The sequence below is a fragment of the Zophobas morio genome, unplaced genomic scaffold, assembly GCF_036711695.1.
Source record: "Zophobas morio isolate AGI-343-1 ecotype UQ-CSIRO unplaced genomic scaffold, CSIRO_AGI_Zmor_V1 ptg000038l, whole genome shotgun sequence".
Classification (NCBI taxonomy): Eukaryota; Metazoa; Arthropoda; class Insecta; order Coleoptera; family Tenebrionidae; genus Zophobas; species Zophobas morio.
In genome coordinates, this window is record NW_026972143.1 from 789,448 (window position 1) to 805,844 (window position 16,397).

The window sequence follows — 16,397 nt, forward strand, 5'->3', positions numbered from 1 at the left end:
TTAGACCATCCATGCATATTTGGTTGCCTATGTTTAAGGATTTCCTTTTTGTGATTGAACTCTTTTTTTTTCAAATTAAAATTATTCAAATGTGATTTCGCGCCGTTGTCAATTAATTTCAGCGCGAAAAGTTTGATTTAAATTCGGTCACCACAGCCCATTAAAGCTCATGTCTCATTGGCTAACACTTGAGTGACATGCGTAATTCCAACGCGGCCTAAATTCCGTACCTTCCAGACGACGATCATTCCGTAGGAATGCCGCTTTAGTTTCTAGGGAGTTTATCGCCGCCATGTTGCTCCACAGCCAATGTTATTGACACCGGCCAAAACATCAATAAATCGTGATATCCCGTGCAAACAACTTTCATACAAAAGCCCCCTTTGTGATGCTTACGTTTTCAATCAAACGCCCCCTCAAAACCCCCTGAATAACACAATGTGCGTCTTCAGCGTCACCGGTTAAACATAACCTCACTTTACGATGGGAATCGACTTCGACATTTTAGAGCATTGTAAGAAGGTCCGGGCGGACCACGGGCCCCCTTACACTTGTCCGATTGAGAAATGCGGCCGCACTTACAAGTCGGTTTGTGGTTTACAATACCATTTGAAGAGTTACGACCACGATAACCCGACTCCGTTGCCCCCATGCACACCCAGCACCCCCAAAAGCAAAAAGGGTCGGGCTAGGGCTACGCCCGCCACCGTACCGTCGGCCCCCAGCGTGCCTGAGCCTCTGACGTTCGAGGAAGCCCAGAAGATGGTGCAGTTCGATATAAATGGGCAAGTGGTGAGGTGGAATATAAACGACCCGTTGGATATGGTGGCAAAAGAGGATTTATCAGACGATGACATTCCAAATATTGAGAGATTTGAGCAAGCGCAAGGTGGGTGATGCGAGTGTTTGTAAAAATGGTGAATTTGTGTTTTAGAGCCTTCAGCGCAGTTACCGGAAGCCAGCTTCAAAGAACTCGATAATTACAACATTTGTGATGCGCCCCCGCGTCCCAACGCGTACATTAGGTTCATCGAGAAAAGCGTGGAGGAATTAGACGGAGAAGTACAAATAATCGTCGATTTTGTGGTTGCTCGGTTCTAAAATTCGCTTTCAGGTGGAGTACGACGTGGACGAAGAGGACACCACCTGGTTAGCTTTAATGAACGAAAAGCGTGAAGCCGCAGGTTTGAGTCCCGTCTCGGTGGACTCTCTCGAGCTTTTGATGGACCGTTTAGAAAAAGAGTCCTACTTTCAGGTAATACCCTACTGTATCATTTTTTTCTCGTGTCTGCAATGTGTGTATTGTTTAAAGGTCTATCACGTAAATGGTCAGGTTTGCACATAATTCTCGACTTGGCAAAAGTGTGGGTTTTAGTTCCTTTGTGTTTCAGGCTTCTGTTAACGGGCATACGGGGGTTGTTGTGGATGACGATGCCGTCTGCTGTATTTGTATGGATGGTGAATGTCAAAACACAAACGTGATTTTGTTCTGTGACATGTGTAATCTTGCCGTGCATCAGGATTGTTATGGCGTACCTTACATCCCAGAAGGACAGTGGTTGTGCAGACGGTAAAACCCCCTCATTGTTAATTTAAAATAAAAGCGCTGTTGTTTTTTTGCTTGATTTGTAGATGTTTGCAGTCTCCTAGTCGTGCCGTGGACTGCGTGCTGTGCCCCAACCAAGGGGGCGCGTTCAAGCAGACGGACAGGGGCCACTGGGCTCACGTCGTGTGCGCTTTGTGGATACCCGAAGTGAGATTTGCGAATACCGTGTTTTTAGAACCTATCGGTGCGTTTATTTGAATTTTTGTGAGTTTTTGTGTGACTTTGGGTGTTTCAGATTCCATTGAAACCATTCCAGCAGCTCGGTGGAAGCTGACTTGTTACGTTTGCAAGCAGAGAGGTGTGGGGGCGTGTATTCAGTGTCATAAGACTAATTGTTATTCGGCGTTTCATGTCACTTGCGCACAGCAAGCCGGTTTGTATATGAAAATGGACACGGTGAAAGACTCCGGGGATTCCCAGCCCGTTCTTGTGCAGAAGATTGCGTACTGCGATGTACATGCGCCGGTCGAGACGAGTGAGTATTAAGTGGGGTTTGGCGGTGTTGCGTGTCGGGTTGGCGCTGCATAATCGAACGTTTTTTGTATTTTCGAAAAAGAAAAAAAATGTTTATGTTGTATTAATATGCAAAAAAAACCTTTAGTTTTAATGTGGTTGCTAACTGGTATGTGAATTATGAATCCCATAGGGGTTTTTTTCACACTAAAATTTATTTACGTCAAAAACGGTTTTTATTCTATTTTTCTTTTAACTCCTTTTTTTTGACATTTTTTTTTATAATCGTGTTTTTCCCTCATATTTTTGGTGTTTTTTTTTCCACTTTTATAGTCGTATTTTTTGTAGCCGTTTTTTTATAACTTTTTTTTATATATTTTTTTAACGCTTTTTTCTAATCGCGTTTTTTCCTCATACTTTTGGTGGACTTTTTGTCGCAATTTTTGACTTAATTTTGGTAGTCGTATTTTTTGTTGCCTTTCTTACCGTTTTTTTAATTGGCTTTCTTTTCAACCTTTTGTTCCCCTTTTTTGTCATTTTTCTCGTCATATTTTTTGTAGTCATTTTTGTTGCTTTTTTTACCTTCTCTTTTGTGCCTTTTTTTGTTCGTTTGAGCCCTTCTATAATTACGTCATTATAATTTTAACACCATTTTTTCACATTTCGTCACCTGTTTTACTCTATTTTATGGTTGCTTTTTTAGTCGCCTAATTTTTTTTTTTACACTTTTTGTCGCAATTTTCATCACATTTTTGCGACTTTTTGAACTCCTTTCTTTAGTCGCCTGTTTTAACTTTTTTTTTACGTTTTTTGGTTCTTCGTAATAATTTTTAATGCCATTTACTGACGCGCTTTTTTTTGTGTAGCGTTGTTTGTTGTCGCTTTTTCCTAACTCGCCTTTTTTTTTCGTTGTTTTGTTAGTCTTTTTTTTGTCGTTTTTTGTCTATTTTTTTGTGTTTTTTGTCCTCTTTTTTTCCATTCCTCTTTGACGTCCTTTTATTTTTTCTGCCATTTTTTATTACCTAAAACTATTTTTGTCGCTTTTTTGCTGTCTTTTTTTGAGGCTTTTTTACAACGTTTTTTCGCCTTTCTATTTATTTTGCCTTTTTTTTCGTGAGCATTTTTTTACTTCATTTATTGGTGTCATTTTTGAATGCTTTTTTCGCTTTTTTTTGTCGTTTTTCTACGATTCTTGTGTGCGGTTTTTTAATTTTTTTATGGAGTCTCTTGTGTTGTCGTTTTTCCGCTTTTTTGTTAATTTTTTTTTTGTTCGTCCCTTTTTTGTATTTTTTTTTTTGTAATTTCTTGTATAATTTTTTTGTGGTTTCTTGACCCCTACCTTTTTGCATCTTTTTTTTTTGTTGATTTTTTTACGTTTTTAGACACGTTTTTGCTCCTTTTTTACCTTTTTAAATAACTTTTTACGCCGTTTTTTTTCATTCTTAAAGTCTCCTTTCTTCACTCCTTTTGCATAATTTTTTTTTACACTTTTTTCACGATTTTTCGCCTTTTTTTGTCGTTTTTTTCTTGATAGCTTTTTGGCACCTTTTTTGCTTTTTTTAAGTGTTTTCACTTGCTTTTGCTTTTTTTATGTCGCATTTTCTGTTTCTTTTTGTTTTTTTTTGTCGCTTTTTCCTAACTTGCATTTTTCGTATTTTGACCCCATCTTTTAGCGCTTTTTTTTAGCTACTTTTTTGACATCCTTTTTCATTATCTTTTCTTTAACTTCTTTTACGTTTTTTTTTTTTCTGTTTTTCACCCCATTTTATAGCTTTTTTGAGATCCTTTTTTTTGTCGCTTTTCTATGAACTTTTATTCTAACTCGAATTTTTTCGTTCTTTTGTTTGCCTTTTTTTGTCTCATTTTTTAATGCTTTTTTAATCAATTTTTCGATTTTTTTGTCGTTTTTCTACGATACTTGTGTGCATTTTTTCACATTTTTGCAATGGAGTCTCTTGTGTTGATTTTTTTTTGGTTTTTTTCTTAAGTTTTTTTGTTGTTGGTCTCCTACCTTTTTATTGCATCTTTTTTTCCAACTTTTTTCTGTTGCCTTTTTACGTTTTAGACACTTTTTTGCTCGTTTTTTACCTTTTTATACAGCTTTTTTTACGCTTTTTTTTCATTTTTTAAATCTCCTTTTTTCACTCCTTTTGCATCATTTTTATCGTTTTTACACTTTTTCTGTCGATTCTTCGCTTTTTTTGTCGTTTTTGCCTCGCTAGCCTTTTGGCACCTTTTTGCTTTTTTTTCGCCTTTTTTTTTGTTTTATCACTTGCTTTTGCTTTTTGTATGTCGTATTTTCTGTTTCTTTTTGTTCTTTTTTTGGCGCTTTTTTGTGGTCCTTTGTCACTTTTTGGTCACCTTTTTTGACTTCCTTTTTCATTATCTTTTCTTTAATTTCTTTTACGTTTTTTTGGTCTTTTTCCACCCCATTTTATAGCTTTTTTCTCGCTTTTCCAAGAACCTATTTTTTCTTTTTTTTTTTCCTGGAATTTTTTCCGTGATTTTTTTTGTCACTTTTGACTCTTTTTTTTTTTGTTTTTGTTTTGCACTTTTTTTGTGTGTGTCATTTTTTGTTGTCGTTTTTTCTTAACTCGATTTTTTCGTTCTTTTGTTTGCCTTTTTTGTCGTTTTTGTCTCATTTTTGCGTTTATTTTTGTCCTTTTTTTATTGTTCCTTTTCCATTTCTTTTTGAGGTCCTTTTATGGTGTTTTCCCCTCATTTTTTTAGTCGTCTTTTTTGCGTAAAATTATTTTAGTCGCTTTTTGCGGTCTTTTTTGACGCTTCTTTATCACGTGTTTTCGCTTTTTTTTTTTTAATTTATTTTGCCTTTTTTTTTGTGAGCTTTTTTCACATTTTTTTTAGTTCATTTTTTTGGTCGCATTTTTAAATATATTTTTTTATCACTTTTCCCTTTTTTTGTCGTTTTTCTACGATTTTTTGTGCATATTTTTTCACGTTTTTTTTTTAATGGTATCTCTTGCCTTCTCTTTTTTTCCGTCTTTTTTCTTAACTTATATTTTTCTGTTCTTTTTTTTGTCGTCCCCTTTTTTGGCATTTTTCGTATATTTTTTTTTATGGTATCTTGACCCCTACCTTTTTATTGCATCAATTTTGTTTGTTGCTTTTTTACGTTTTTTGACATTTTTTGCTCCTTTTTTTACCTTTTTATAGCCTTTTTAAACCGTTTTCTTTTTCAGTTTTTAAATCTCCTTTTTTCTCTTCTTTTGCATCATTTTGATCGTTTTTTACACTTTCTCCCACGATTTTTCGCCTTTTTTTATGTCGCATTTTCTGTTCCTTTTTGTTATTTTGTCGCTTTTTCCTAACTCTCATTTTTCGTGTTTTGATTTCCTTTTTCATTGTCTTTTCTTTAACTTCTTTTACGTTTTTTTTTTTTTGAGCTCCTGTTTTTGTCGTTTTTTTAAGAAATTGTTTTTCTTTTTTTTCTGTAATTTTTTCCGTAATTTTTTTGTCACTTTTTACTCTTTTTTTTAGTATATTTTTTTGTTCTTGTTTTGCACTTTTTTTTTTGTGGTATTTTTTGTTGTCGCTATTTCTTAACTCGACTTTTTTCGTTCTTCTGTTCGCCCTTTTTTGTCTCATTTTTTGTGTTTCTTGTCTTTTTTTCAATTGTTCGTTTTCCATTTCTTTTTGACGTTCTTTTATGTTTTTTTTTTGCACTCATTTTTTAGTCGCTTTTTTTATTGCCTAAAACTAACGTGTTTTCGCCCTTTTATTTATTTTGCCTTTTTTTGACTTTTTTTTTTTCTTAATTTTTGTCGTATTTTTTAATGCCTTTTTTAATTACTTTTTCTCGTTTTTTTTGTCGTTTTTCTACGATTTTTTGTGTGGATTTTTTTTGCCTTATTTTTGTAGTCGCTTGTGTTGTCTTTTTTTTGTGTTTTCTTAACTTTTTTTTTGTCCTTTTTTTTGTCGCCCCTCTTTTTTTGTATAATGTTTTTGTGGTTTCTTGACCTCCACTTTTTTATTGCATCTATATTTCCATCCTTTTTTTGTTGCTTCATTTAAGTTTTTTGACACTTTTTGCTCATTTTCTTTTACCTTTATATAGCCTTTTTTACGCCGCTTTTTTTTTCATTTTTTTTTAAATTTCTTTCACTGCTTTTGCATCGTTTTTATTGTTTTTGTTTTACATTTTTTTCTCACTATTTTTGGCCTTTTTTTTCTCGCTAGCTTTTTGACACCTTTTTTGCTCATTTTTTTTTGCTCTCCTCCCCCTTTTTTTGTTTTATCACTTGCTTTTTCCTAGCTCGCATTTTTCGTGTTTTGACCCCATTTTTTGAGATCTTTTTTTTTGACGCTTTTCTAAGGACCAGTTTTTTTTCTTTTTTTTTTTTGCTTGAATTTTTCTTTGGTATTTTTTATCACTTTTTACTATTTTTTTTTAGTCAATTTTTTGCTCTTGTTTTTACTCTTTTCTCGCGTTGTTGTTTTGTCACTTTCTTTTTCATTTTTTTTTGTGTCGAATTTTCTGTATTTTTTGTTATCTTTTTTTGTCGTCTTTTTTTGTCGCTTTTTTCCTAAATCGATTTTTTGTGATCCTATGTCATTTTTTTAGTCACCTTTTTTTATCGTCTTTTCTTTAACTTCCTTTACGTTTTCTTGTTTTTTTTTTCGCCCCATTTTATAGCCTTTTTGAGGTCCTTTTTTTCGTCACCTTTCTAAGAACCTGTTTTTTTCCTGGAATTTTTTCCGCGATTTTTTTTTCACTACTCCTTTTTTAGTATTTGTTTTTTCTCTTTTTTCGTACCCTTTTTGTGGCCATTTTGTGGACCTTTATTTTTCATTTTTAATTTTTTTTTTACCTTTTTTTTACATTTTTCTACTTTTTGTCCGCCCTATGTCGCGCTGTTTATGTATCTTTTTTGCCAACTTTTACGCTTTTTTTTTCACCCCCCTTGTCGCTTTTTACGTTTTTTCGTCTTTAAACAGCGAAAAAACACTAAAATCAAAATACCTATAATTCCGTTGCTACGTAAAACGCTCCTCCTTAAAAAAATCCCATTTTTTCAAGCCGACGACTCGAAAAAGGAGGACGCCCGCCAAAAAATGAAAAAAGCCCGCAAAATGCTAGCGAAAAAGCGCACTACGGCGCCGGTCATCCTCATCCCGACCATTCCCCCCGAGCGCATCCAGGAAATCGGGGCTCTGGTTACCATAACGAAAAAATCCCAATTCATCCAACGCCTAATCGCCTACTGGACCCTAAAACGCCAATTCCGGAACGGCGTGCCGCTCCTACGACGCCTACAAAGCGCCCAAGGGGGCCCGCGCGACTCCAACACCAGCAACGTGGACACCATCGAGCTGTGCAGACAACTGAAGTACTGGCAGTGTTTGAGGCAAGATTTAGAGCGAGCCAGGTACGAGAAAAATAATCGCCGGCACGTCGTCCGAAAAAAACGCTTTACCGTACTCGTTCCGTCTCTGTCGACAGGTTGCTGTGCGAGCTGGTGCGAAAGCGAGAGAAGATCAAACTCGAGGGGATCAAGATCGCCGAGAAGTGTTTGAATATTCAGCTGAAGCCTCTGGAGGCGAGTTTGCGGGTCGTGCTGGACTTGGTGGCGGCGAAGGACACGAATGAGATTTTCAGCGAACCGGTGGACTTGGAGGAGGTTCCGGACTACACCACGGTGGTGTCCGAGCCCATGGATTTGAGCACCATGAGGAAGAAGCTGGGGGATGGGTTGTACCCGGATTTGACTGCCATGGAGAAGGACTTCGATTTGATGATCGCCAACTGTTTGGCGTACAATAACCGAGACACAGTATTCTACAGGTGCGTTTAGTTACATGTATGACGTAGTGCGCATGCGTGACTTTGTGTTTAGAGCTGCGATTAAGATGCGCGACCAATGCGGCGCCATCTTCCGGCAGGCGCGCAAAGAGCTGGAGGCCTGCGGCCTCCTCAACGAGGCCAAGCCGAACGGGGAAAACCCGGCTACCGGCAACGAGGAGTCGCTGGCCTCGGACATCGACAAGGAGCTGGAGAACCTCCAGGGCAAGGTAGGTCCCGACGTGATCGCCAAGCTGGAGGAGCTCCTAGTGAAGAGTCAAGCGCTCAAGCACGGGCTGGCGCGAGCGAAGCGCGTGAAGGTGGTGCGCAGCGAGCTGAACAAGGCGCGGAAGAATCTGGCGAATACGGACAGCTCGCAGTCGGACGGGGACAATGACGTCGGCGATTCGAAGAACAGCTCGCAGAGTTCAGGTAGGTTGGGGCTTCGGGTGTAGGGTTTTGGCTAGTATGGTTTTTCTAGTGGAGGTGGTGTAAGGGTTCGGTGATGGGCCGAGTGGAGAAGAGAGGCGTTCTGGTCGTGTTGTTGATCTGCAGTTTTAGAAGTTTTTTGTAATTTTGTATGTGAAAAAATGGCGAAATAAAATTTTTGGTGGTTTTCGAAAGTGGTGGTTTGAGGGTGTGGAGATTGTTGAGTTGGATTGGAGGTGCAAAAACTAAGGACGTAAAGGGCGTCCGACAAGTTGTTTAGTTTCTTTTATGTCACGACAAATGTGTAACTTTGCACCACTGACTGTTCTTTTACGATATGTGTTGTGTCGACGTTTTTGTTAGCTCTTTCTGATGCGAGTAAACAGGCTAATTTGTTGGACTAAATGATTTAAATAAAAATTGGGGAAACCTGGTGATATATGTTTTTTCACAACAAATAGTAATTGTAAGTTTTTATGAAATGAAAACACTAAAAATTGAAATGAAACGACCAAGTTGCATGCGATTATAAAAATATAATTACGACCTAAGTATCACCGGAACAATATGTGTATTTGTTGAAAATTAATCTTCTAATTTGCCTTGTAGGGTTTCTCTGGAGTTTAGTCATTATGTAAGTCACTTACTTAATGTCCAACGAAAAAGTAACACTGCTTAAGTAGTCAAAAACAAAGTTATGCGGATCTTATCACAGTAAAATATTTATATATTTATGGTTGAATGAGCACACGGTTAACTTCCAAAGTATTCATTATTATCAATAGCTTAAAAATAAATGTATTGAAAAATTTACGCTTTTTGTGTGTGATTTTTAGTTAACTTTTATATTTAGCTTTTTTTCGACCTTTTGTGAGCGTTTTTGTTACCTTTTTTGCTACCTTTTTTGTCCTTTCTTTTGTACCTTTTCTTTGTAGCATTCTTTTGAATCGCTTTACTATTATATTTTTTATTATAGATTATATATTTGGCAGCTTTTTTTACACACGTCACCTTTTTCTGTCCTTTTTTAGTCGCACGTTTTTAGTTTTTTCGCACCTTTCTCTCATTTTTACGCTTTTGTTGGCTGCATTTTTTCGACTTTTTTGTGTATCAATTTTTGTCGTTTTTTAATGCCTTTTTTTTTGGATTTCTTCCGTGTTTTTTTACCCCTTTTTCGCACCTTTTTTGTTTCTTATTTGTGGTACTTTGTTGTTCTTCCTTTTTTTATCGCCTTTTTTATTATTTTTTTTTGTTAGCCTTTTTGGGACTTTTTTTTGTCACATTTTGTCGTTTTTCCCCTGAGCTTTTTTGTTACCTCGTATTACTCCTTTTTGAGTCGAATTTAATTTTTTTTTTTAATACCTTTTTATCATTTAACACTTTTTTGCATCTTTTTTCACCGTTTTTTCCAACATTTTTATTATCTTTTTTTTATTTGGCTTTTTTTCGACCTTTTGTGAGCATTTTTGTTACCTTTTCTTACCCTTTCGTTTGTACCTTTTCTTTGTAGCGTTCTCCTGAGTCCCTTTACTATTATATTTTTATATTTTTGGCACCCTTTTTCACACACTTTGTCCGCTTTTTCTGCCGTTTTTTTGTCTCGTCGACCACATATTTCTGGTCTTTTTAATTCTATTTTTTAGTCACACGTTTTCACTTTTTTTGGACTTTTTTCACCTTTTTCCGTATTTTTTCTCAGTTTTACGCCTTTGTTGACGCTATTTTTTTATCATTTTTTTATTTCCTTTTTTGATCGCTTTTTCCCAACTCGCGTTTTTTTTTCGTTCTTTTGTCGCTTTTTTGACGTTTTTTTTCGGATTTTTGTGTTTTACCCCCATTTTTAATTGCTCTTTTTTTGTCGCTTATTTATGGTCGTCTGTCACTTTTTGTTGCCGTTCTTTCTTTTTTTATCGCTTTTTTTCGCCTTTTTTGTGACCTTTTTTTATCACTTTTTCTCCTTTTTTTGTCGTTTTTTTCCTGAGCTTTTTTGTTACTTTATATTACTCTTATTTAAGTCGAATTTTTTATCATCTCACACTTTATTGCACCTTTTTTTCACCATTTTTATCGCCTTTTTTCCGCCATTTTTTTATTACCTTTTTTGCAAATTTTTTTGACACTTTTCTCACTAATTTTTGGGTTTATTGGTCGCTTTTTCCTTATTTTCGTTAATTTTCTCACCCTTTTTTTAATCGTTTTTTTGTCGCATTTTTTTGTTTTGTTTTTTTTTTGTCTTGTTCATTTGTCCCCCTTTTATTTCGACCTTTTTTCCACCTTTTTGGCGTCTGTTTGTTGGTTTTTTATCTTTTTTTAAGTAATCATTTTTTGGCACTTTTTATCACATTTTTTCACCTTTTTATTTTGTCGTTGTTTCCATGAGCTTTTTTACCATTTTTTTAACTTCTTTTTTTTATCGCATCTTAAAATACCTTTTTTGGCACCTTTTTCGCTTTTTTTTTTGGCGCTTTTCAACGTCTTTGTTTGACAATTTTTTATACACTGTTGTCTTTTATTTCACTTTTTCCTAACTCGCCCTCTTTTTCATTATTTTGATTTTAGTTGTTTTTTTTTGGCGTTTTTTTTTTGGGGATATTTTTTTTGTTTTTTTTAACCCGTTTTTTATTGCACCTTGTTGCCGTTATTCCCTTTTTATAGCTTTTTTTTCCTTCTTTTTTGTCCCATTTTATCGCTTTGTTCGCATTTTTTCTGACTTTTTTTTTACCCTTTTTTATTCACCATTTTTATCGCCTTTTTTCAGACATTTTTTTTATTATCCTGATTTTTGCGAATTTTTTCGACAATTCTCAATATTTTTTTCCTTTATTGGTCGCTTTTTCCTGACTCATCTTTTTTTTCGTTTATTTTGTCACCTTTTTTATCATTTTTTTGTCGCATTTTTTGTGTTTTTTTATCGTGTTCATTTGTCCCCCTTTTATTTTGATCTTTTTCTTATCTTACCTTTATCACGTTTTTTCACCGTGTTATTTTGTCGTTTTTTCATGAGCTTTTTTGCCATTTTTTAAAACTTTTTTTGGTCACATCTTTAAATACCTTTTTGTCGCCTTTTTTGACTTTTTGTTGGATAATTTGTTGTTTTTTACCCTTTTTTGTTGTTTATTTGTTGTCTTTTGTCACTTTTTTGTTGCTGCTCTTCCTTTTTTAATCATTTTTTTTGCCTTTTTTTGTGACTTTTTTATCACATTTGTTCGTCTTTTTTGTGTGTTTTTTTTTATTTGATCTTATTTTGTACCTTCCTTTTGTAGTCGATTTTTTTTTTTGTTTTTTAATGCCTTTTTATGACTTGACACTTTTTCACCATTCTTATCGCCTTTTTCGCCATTTTTTATTATCCTTTTTTTTGCGATTTTTTTTTGACACTTTTCTCACTATTTTTTCGCATTATTACTTTGTTCCCTTTTTCTGCCCTTTTTAGTCGCACGTTTTCACTTTTTTGGACTTTTTTCACCCTTTTCCGCACCTTTTCTCTCATTTTTACGCTTTTGCAGGATTTATTTTTTCGACTTTTTTTGTGTATCAATTTTTGTCATTTTTTGCTGCCTTTTTTTGTTTTTTTTTTATTTTTTTTCGTGTTTTTTACCCCTTTTTGCACCTTTTTTTGTTTCTTAATTGTGGTCTTTTGTCAGCCTTTTGTTGCCGTTCTTCCTTTTTTTTCGCCTTTTTTTATTTTTTTTTTGTCCTATTTTATCGCTTTGTTAGCCTTTTTGGGACTTTTTTTATCACATTTTGTCGCCTTTTCTGTTGTTTTTCCCTGAGCTTTTTTGTTACCTTGTATTACTCCTTTTTGAGTCGAATTTTATTTTTTTTAATGCCTTTTTATCATTTAACACTTTCTTGCACCGTTTTTGTCACCCTTTTTTCCTACATTTTTATTACCTTTTTTTTTATTTGGCTTTTTTCGACCTTTTGTGAGCATTTTTGTTACCTTTTCTTACCCTTTCTTTTGTACCTTTTCCTTGTAGCGTTTTGTTGCTGCTCTTCCTTTTTTAATCACTTTTTTGCCTTTTTTGTGAGTTTTTTTCGTCTTTTTTGTGTTTTTTTTTGTTTGATCTTATTTTGTACCTTCCTTTTTTAGTCGATTTTTTTTTTGTTTTTTAGTGCCTTTTTTATGACTTGACACTTTCACCATTCTTATCACCTTTTCCGCCATTTTTTATTATCCTTTTTTTTGCGATTTTTTTTTTACACTTTTCTCACTATTTTTTCGCATTATTGGTCGCTCTTTCCCGACTTGCCTTTTTTATCGTTTTTTTTATCGCATTTTTTGTGTTTTTTGTCCTACTCATTTGTCCCCATTTTATTTTGACCTTTTTTCCCACTTTTTTGGCACTCTTTATGATGTTTTTTTCACCATTTTATTTTGTCGTTTTTCATGGGCTTTTTTGCGATTTTTTTTTAACTTTTTTTTGGTGGCATACATATTTAAATACCTTTTTTGTTGCCTTTTTTTGACTTTTTGTTGCATATTTTTTTGTGTTTTTCCCCTTTTTTTGTTGCCTGTTTGTGGTCTTTTGTCACTTTTTTGTTGCCGTTTTTTCCTTTTTTATCGCTTTTTCCCACTTTTTTTCTCTTTTTTTTTTCCTGAGATTTTTTTTCTTGTTACCTGTTTTAATCTTTTTTTTTTTGCTTTTTAATACTGTTACGTTGAACGGGTGATTAAAATCGGCATGGGTAAAACTCAACAGTTCTTTCTTAATGACCCCAATTACACGACTGATCATTTCACAGCGATTATGTACAAAATAATTCCGGCGCAACTTGACTGTTCTGTCGTGGACTCCATTTGATGAATAATCCTACGTTCATCTCGATGGCTCGAGAACGCTACTTCGAGGGTTTTCTGGATTGCCCATCGCGACTTCCGCTTCCAGACTTTTCGACAACGAACGCCACGCCGCCCAGCCGATGAGTCATCACCGCCGTACATATCGCGAATTTTTTTGACAATTTTCTCACTATATTATCGGTTTATTGATCGCTTTTTCCTAACTCAGCTTTTTTCGTTCATTACTCACCTTTTTTATCGTTTTTTTTTTGTGGCATTTTTTGTATTTTTTTTATCGTGTTCATTTGTCCCATTTTATTTTGGCGTTTTTATGAGCTTTCTGCTATTTTTTTTTTACTCTTTTTGATCGCATCTTTAAATACCTTTTTTCGCCCTATTTTTGTCGCTTTTCAACGCCTTTTTTGATACTCTTTTTGTTGTCTTTTTCCTAACTCCGCAGTAGTTTTTGTGTTTTCTTATACTTTTTTTGTTACTGTTTTTCTTCCTATTTTGTGGACTTGTTTTTACTTTTTTCGCCTCATTTTATCGCTTTGTTTACCTTTTTTTGAAATGAATCTTGAAATGAAATTATCCAAATCACTTACTTAATCTAAAATTTAAAAGTAAATACTACTTAAGTAGCCAAAAACAAAGTTATGCGGATTTTATCAAAGTAAAATATTTATTTATGGCTGAATGAGAACACGCTTAACTCCTAAAGTATTCTTTATCAATAGTTTAAATGTAAATGCAGTGAAATATCGACGTTATGATATGCATGAAATGTAACTGATAATGTCAGAAGGTGACAAGCACACGCGATCGTGTTTGTTTCTAGGCGATATTTTTATACATGAATTGTGTGAAAACTCACTTTCCATTAAAAAAAATCCACATATATTTTTTGTTATTGAAAAACATGGTCCTAATAAAGATAAAGTTTGATTCATAATTAATTGTTTATTTGTTTCAAAAGTACATCATCGAGTCGTATTTAATTCGATTTTTTCTTCTTATAAAGCCCCAGACATTTACCTGGATCACACACCAAATCGTAGCAGGTAGTAGTGATCGGACAAGTTCGATTTTTCCCACACGGCTGCAAATCTGAAAATTTACCACTCAAATAAAATTTTATCACTATGCAAACTACTCACTCGAACAGTCCTCCGGTGTACCTTTATCCCGTCTTGAGGGCTTGCGACGACCTGGAAATAAATCGGGTGTAATAAATGCAAAGAAGTGTCAGACCTTACCCTTGGTAAAATGCGTATTTGCTCCGTACAGCAAACTTAGAACCAAAGCAAGCACAAGGAAAAATTTGAAAATTTTCATGGCGAAAACCGCGTTCGAGTCAGTGCAACGACTGGCGATTTCTGAAAGCTGAAATAAAGTTTAAACGGTATTTGTGATGTGTTATCGTTCGCAAATTATAAATGTAAATTAATTGACGTAGCTTTCGAAGGACGCCCCATTTCCTGGTAAAAATGCGAACAATTTTAGTGTGTTCGGCTGTTAAGGGTATATGTGTGGAAATAATGATACACAGTGGTCAACCTTGACATTAATAGCACTTTATGATTACTATTTTCTTAACTACTGGGATAAATGATATCATAATAGTCGATGCCTTCTTCACGCTGTTCTCGTCCATATCCATTTCTATACTTATACAAACCCTGCGAACGACCATCGTCACAGACAGAATTGAAACAAGTCAGAGCTTCAGGGCACGCATCCAATTTTCCACAAGTCGGTAGGTCTAGAATTTTTTCAAACCTTCAAGTCAAAAATTTTGCCCTACACCATGTTGAAAAAATTACTTTCTTGCAAACGCACTTGGACACAAAGAAGTACCAAAAAAAGAAGTTTTAACACTGCCATGTCTGAATAACAAGTTAGAACTGAAGCAGTAACAAGACTTTCTAATTTGTTATTTTTATTTTATAGTTTGCATTTTACGTCTACCGATAACCGATAAAATTTATGTTTTCTTTTTGTTATCTAAAAAGCCGCGGCAATTTAGATACTTTATGTGTTTTTTAATTGCAATTAGGTGTCTCTCCGAGCGGAGTGAACCGCCGAACCGCCGTACTTTTTACCCGAAAGGCGCAAGCCGCGCTGAAAAAGCCCGCAGAAGAAAAAGAGGAGAAAGAAGCGCCTTCTCCGGGCCCCCCCAAACCGTAAGTACATTTCTAACCGTCTCGATCCGGCTCGAAGGACCGTTTTTTCGCCCAAACAGAAAAAAGAAGGGGCGTCCCAGACGCACCCCCGAAGTCACGGTGAGTCCTACCGTGGACACCAAAAAGCTCGACTCCGTCCCCGACAGCTTCCGGGTGTACCGCGCCGGGCACCAGACCTCCGGCGACGAAAACAGCGACAGCGCCACGAGCTTGTCCACGTGCTACTCGCACGAGGCGTCTGAAGTAGAAACGGACGAAAGCGACTCGGATCACGTCCCGGAGAACGCCGAAGTGGCGACGGAGAAGATCGAGCTGAAGCCGCTGCAGCTAGTCTGGGCCAAATGTCGGGGGTACCCGTGGTACCCGGCCCTCATCATCGACCCAGAAATGCCCAAAGGGCACCTGCACAACGGGGTCCCTATCCCGTCGCCCCCCAGCGAAGTCATGGCCTTGAGGTCCAACCACTCCGAAGAGGTGTACTTGGTTCTGTTCTTCGACGCCAAGCGGACGTGGCAGTGGCTACCGGCGGAGAAACTAGAGATCATGGGGCTGGACCAAGAGAGGGACGAGGCCAAGGTAGGGCTAAATTTGTCAAAACTACACACAAAATGATGCTCGAGGTGCGCGAAAGTGGCGCAGTCGGTTATTTATTTATTTATACATATTTTAGCATTTTTTTTGTTGTGTAAGGTCAACGAGCCCCGGAAGCCCGCCGACAGGAAGGCCGTGCGCAAAGCCTACGAGAACGCCCTCCAGTACGAATCTCAAGTCAACGGCCCCGATGGCGCCGATGCGGCTTCTTAATTTTGTGGCCCCCTTTTTGAGAGTGGTGGCGCTTTAAATGTTTCGGTCCGTTTCTAGATCTCTTACCTGTAAGGTTGCGTTAAGTTTAATAAATACGTTTGTAAGTAGGGGGTGTTTGATTTACCGTGGCGGCGGTTGGCGTGGGCGTAGGCCGGGAAGGCTAGGTTCGTCGCGTTGGAGAAGTGGTGCTTGATTCCGATGAAGTCTACGTCGGGGGGAGGGCCGTTTTGGAAGAATAGGGGCTCGGCTTCGTAGTCGAGGAAGTGGTCGGGGTAGCGCGCGGGCGGGGCGAAGGTGCGCTCGTTGGCCACTTCGTTGTCGGGGCCGGAGTCGCTCTCG

The 16,397-nt window shown here is 36.4% G+C and overlaps 1 protein-coding gene across 2 annotated transcripts; it reads left to right on the forward strand.

Annotated features, from left to right (window-relative positions):
- The first annotated feature begins 291 nt into the window (after nucleotides 1-291).
- Nucleotides 292-16,165, forward strand: LOC135140025 (peregrin). Of its 2 annotated transcripts, XM_064070397.1 has the most exons (13): nucleotides 292-889; nucleotides 935-1,062; nucleotides 1,115-1,255; nucleotides 1,313-1,333; nucleotides 1,392-1,570; nucleotides 1,633-1,790; nucleotides 1,842-2,081; nucleotides 7,098-7,446; nucleotides 7,521-7,862; nucleotides 7,915-8,291; nucleotides 15,128-15,254; nucleotides 15,314-15,830; nucleotides 15,945-16,165. In XM_064070397.1, exons 1-13 carry the CDS (start codon nucleotides 484-486, stop codon nucleotides 16,056-16,058), a joined length of 3,099 nt encoding a protein of 1,032 aa, XP_063926467.1. In that variant the 5' UTR covers nucleotides 292-483; the 3' UTR covers nucleotides 16,059-16,165. The 2 variants fall into 2 exon arrangements, with proteins under 2 accessions (XP_063926467.1, XP_063926468.1); XM_064070398.1 differs by lacking the exon at nucleotides 1,313-1,333.
- The last annotated feature ends 232 nt before the right edge of the window (nucleotides 16,166-16,397 follow it).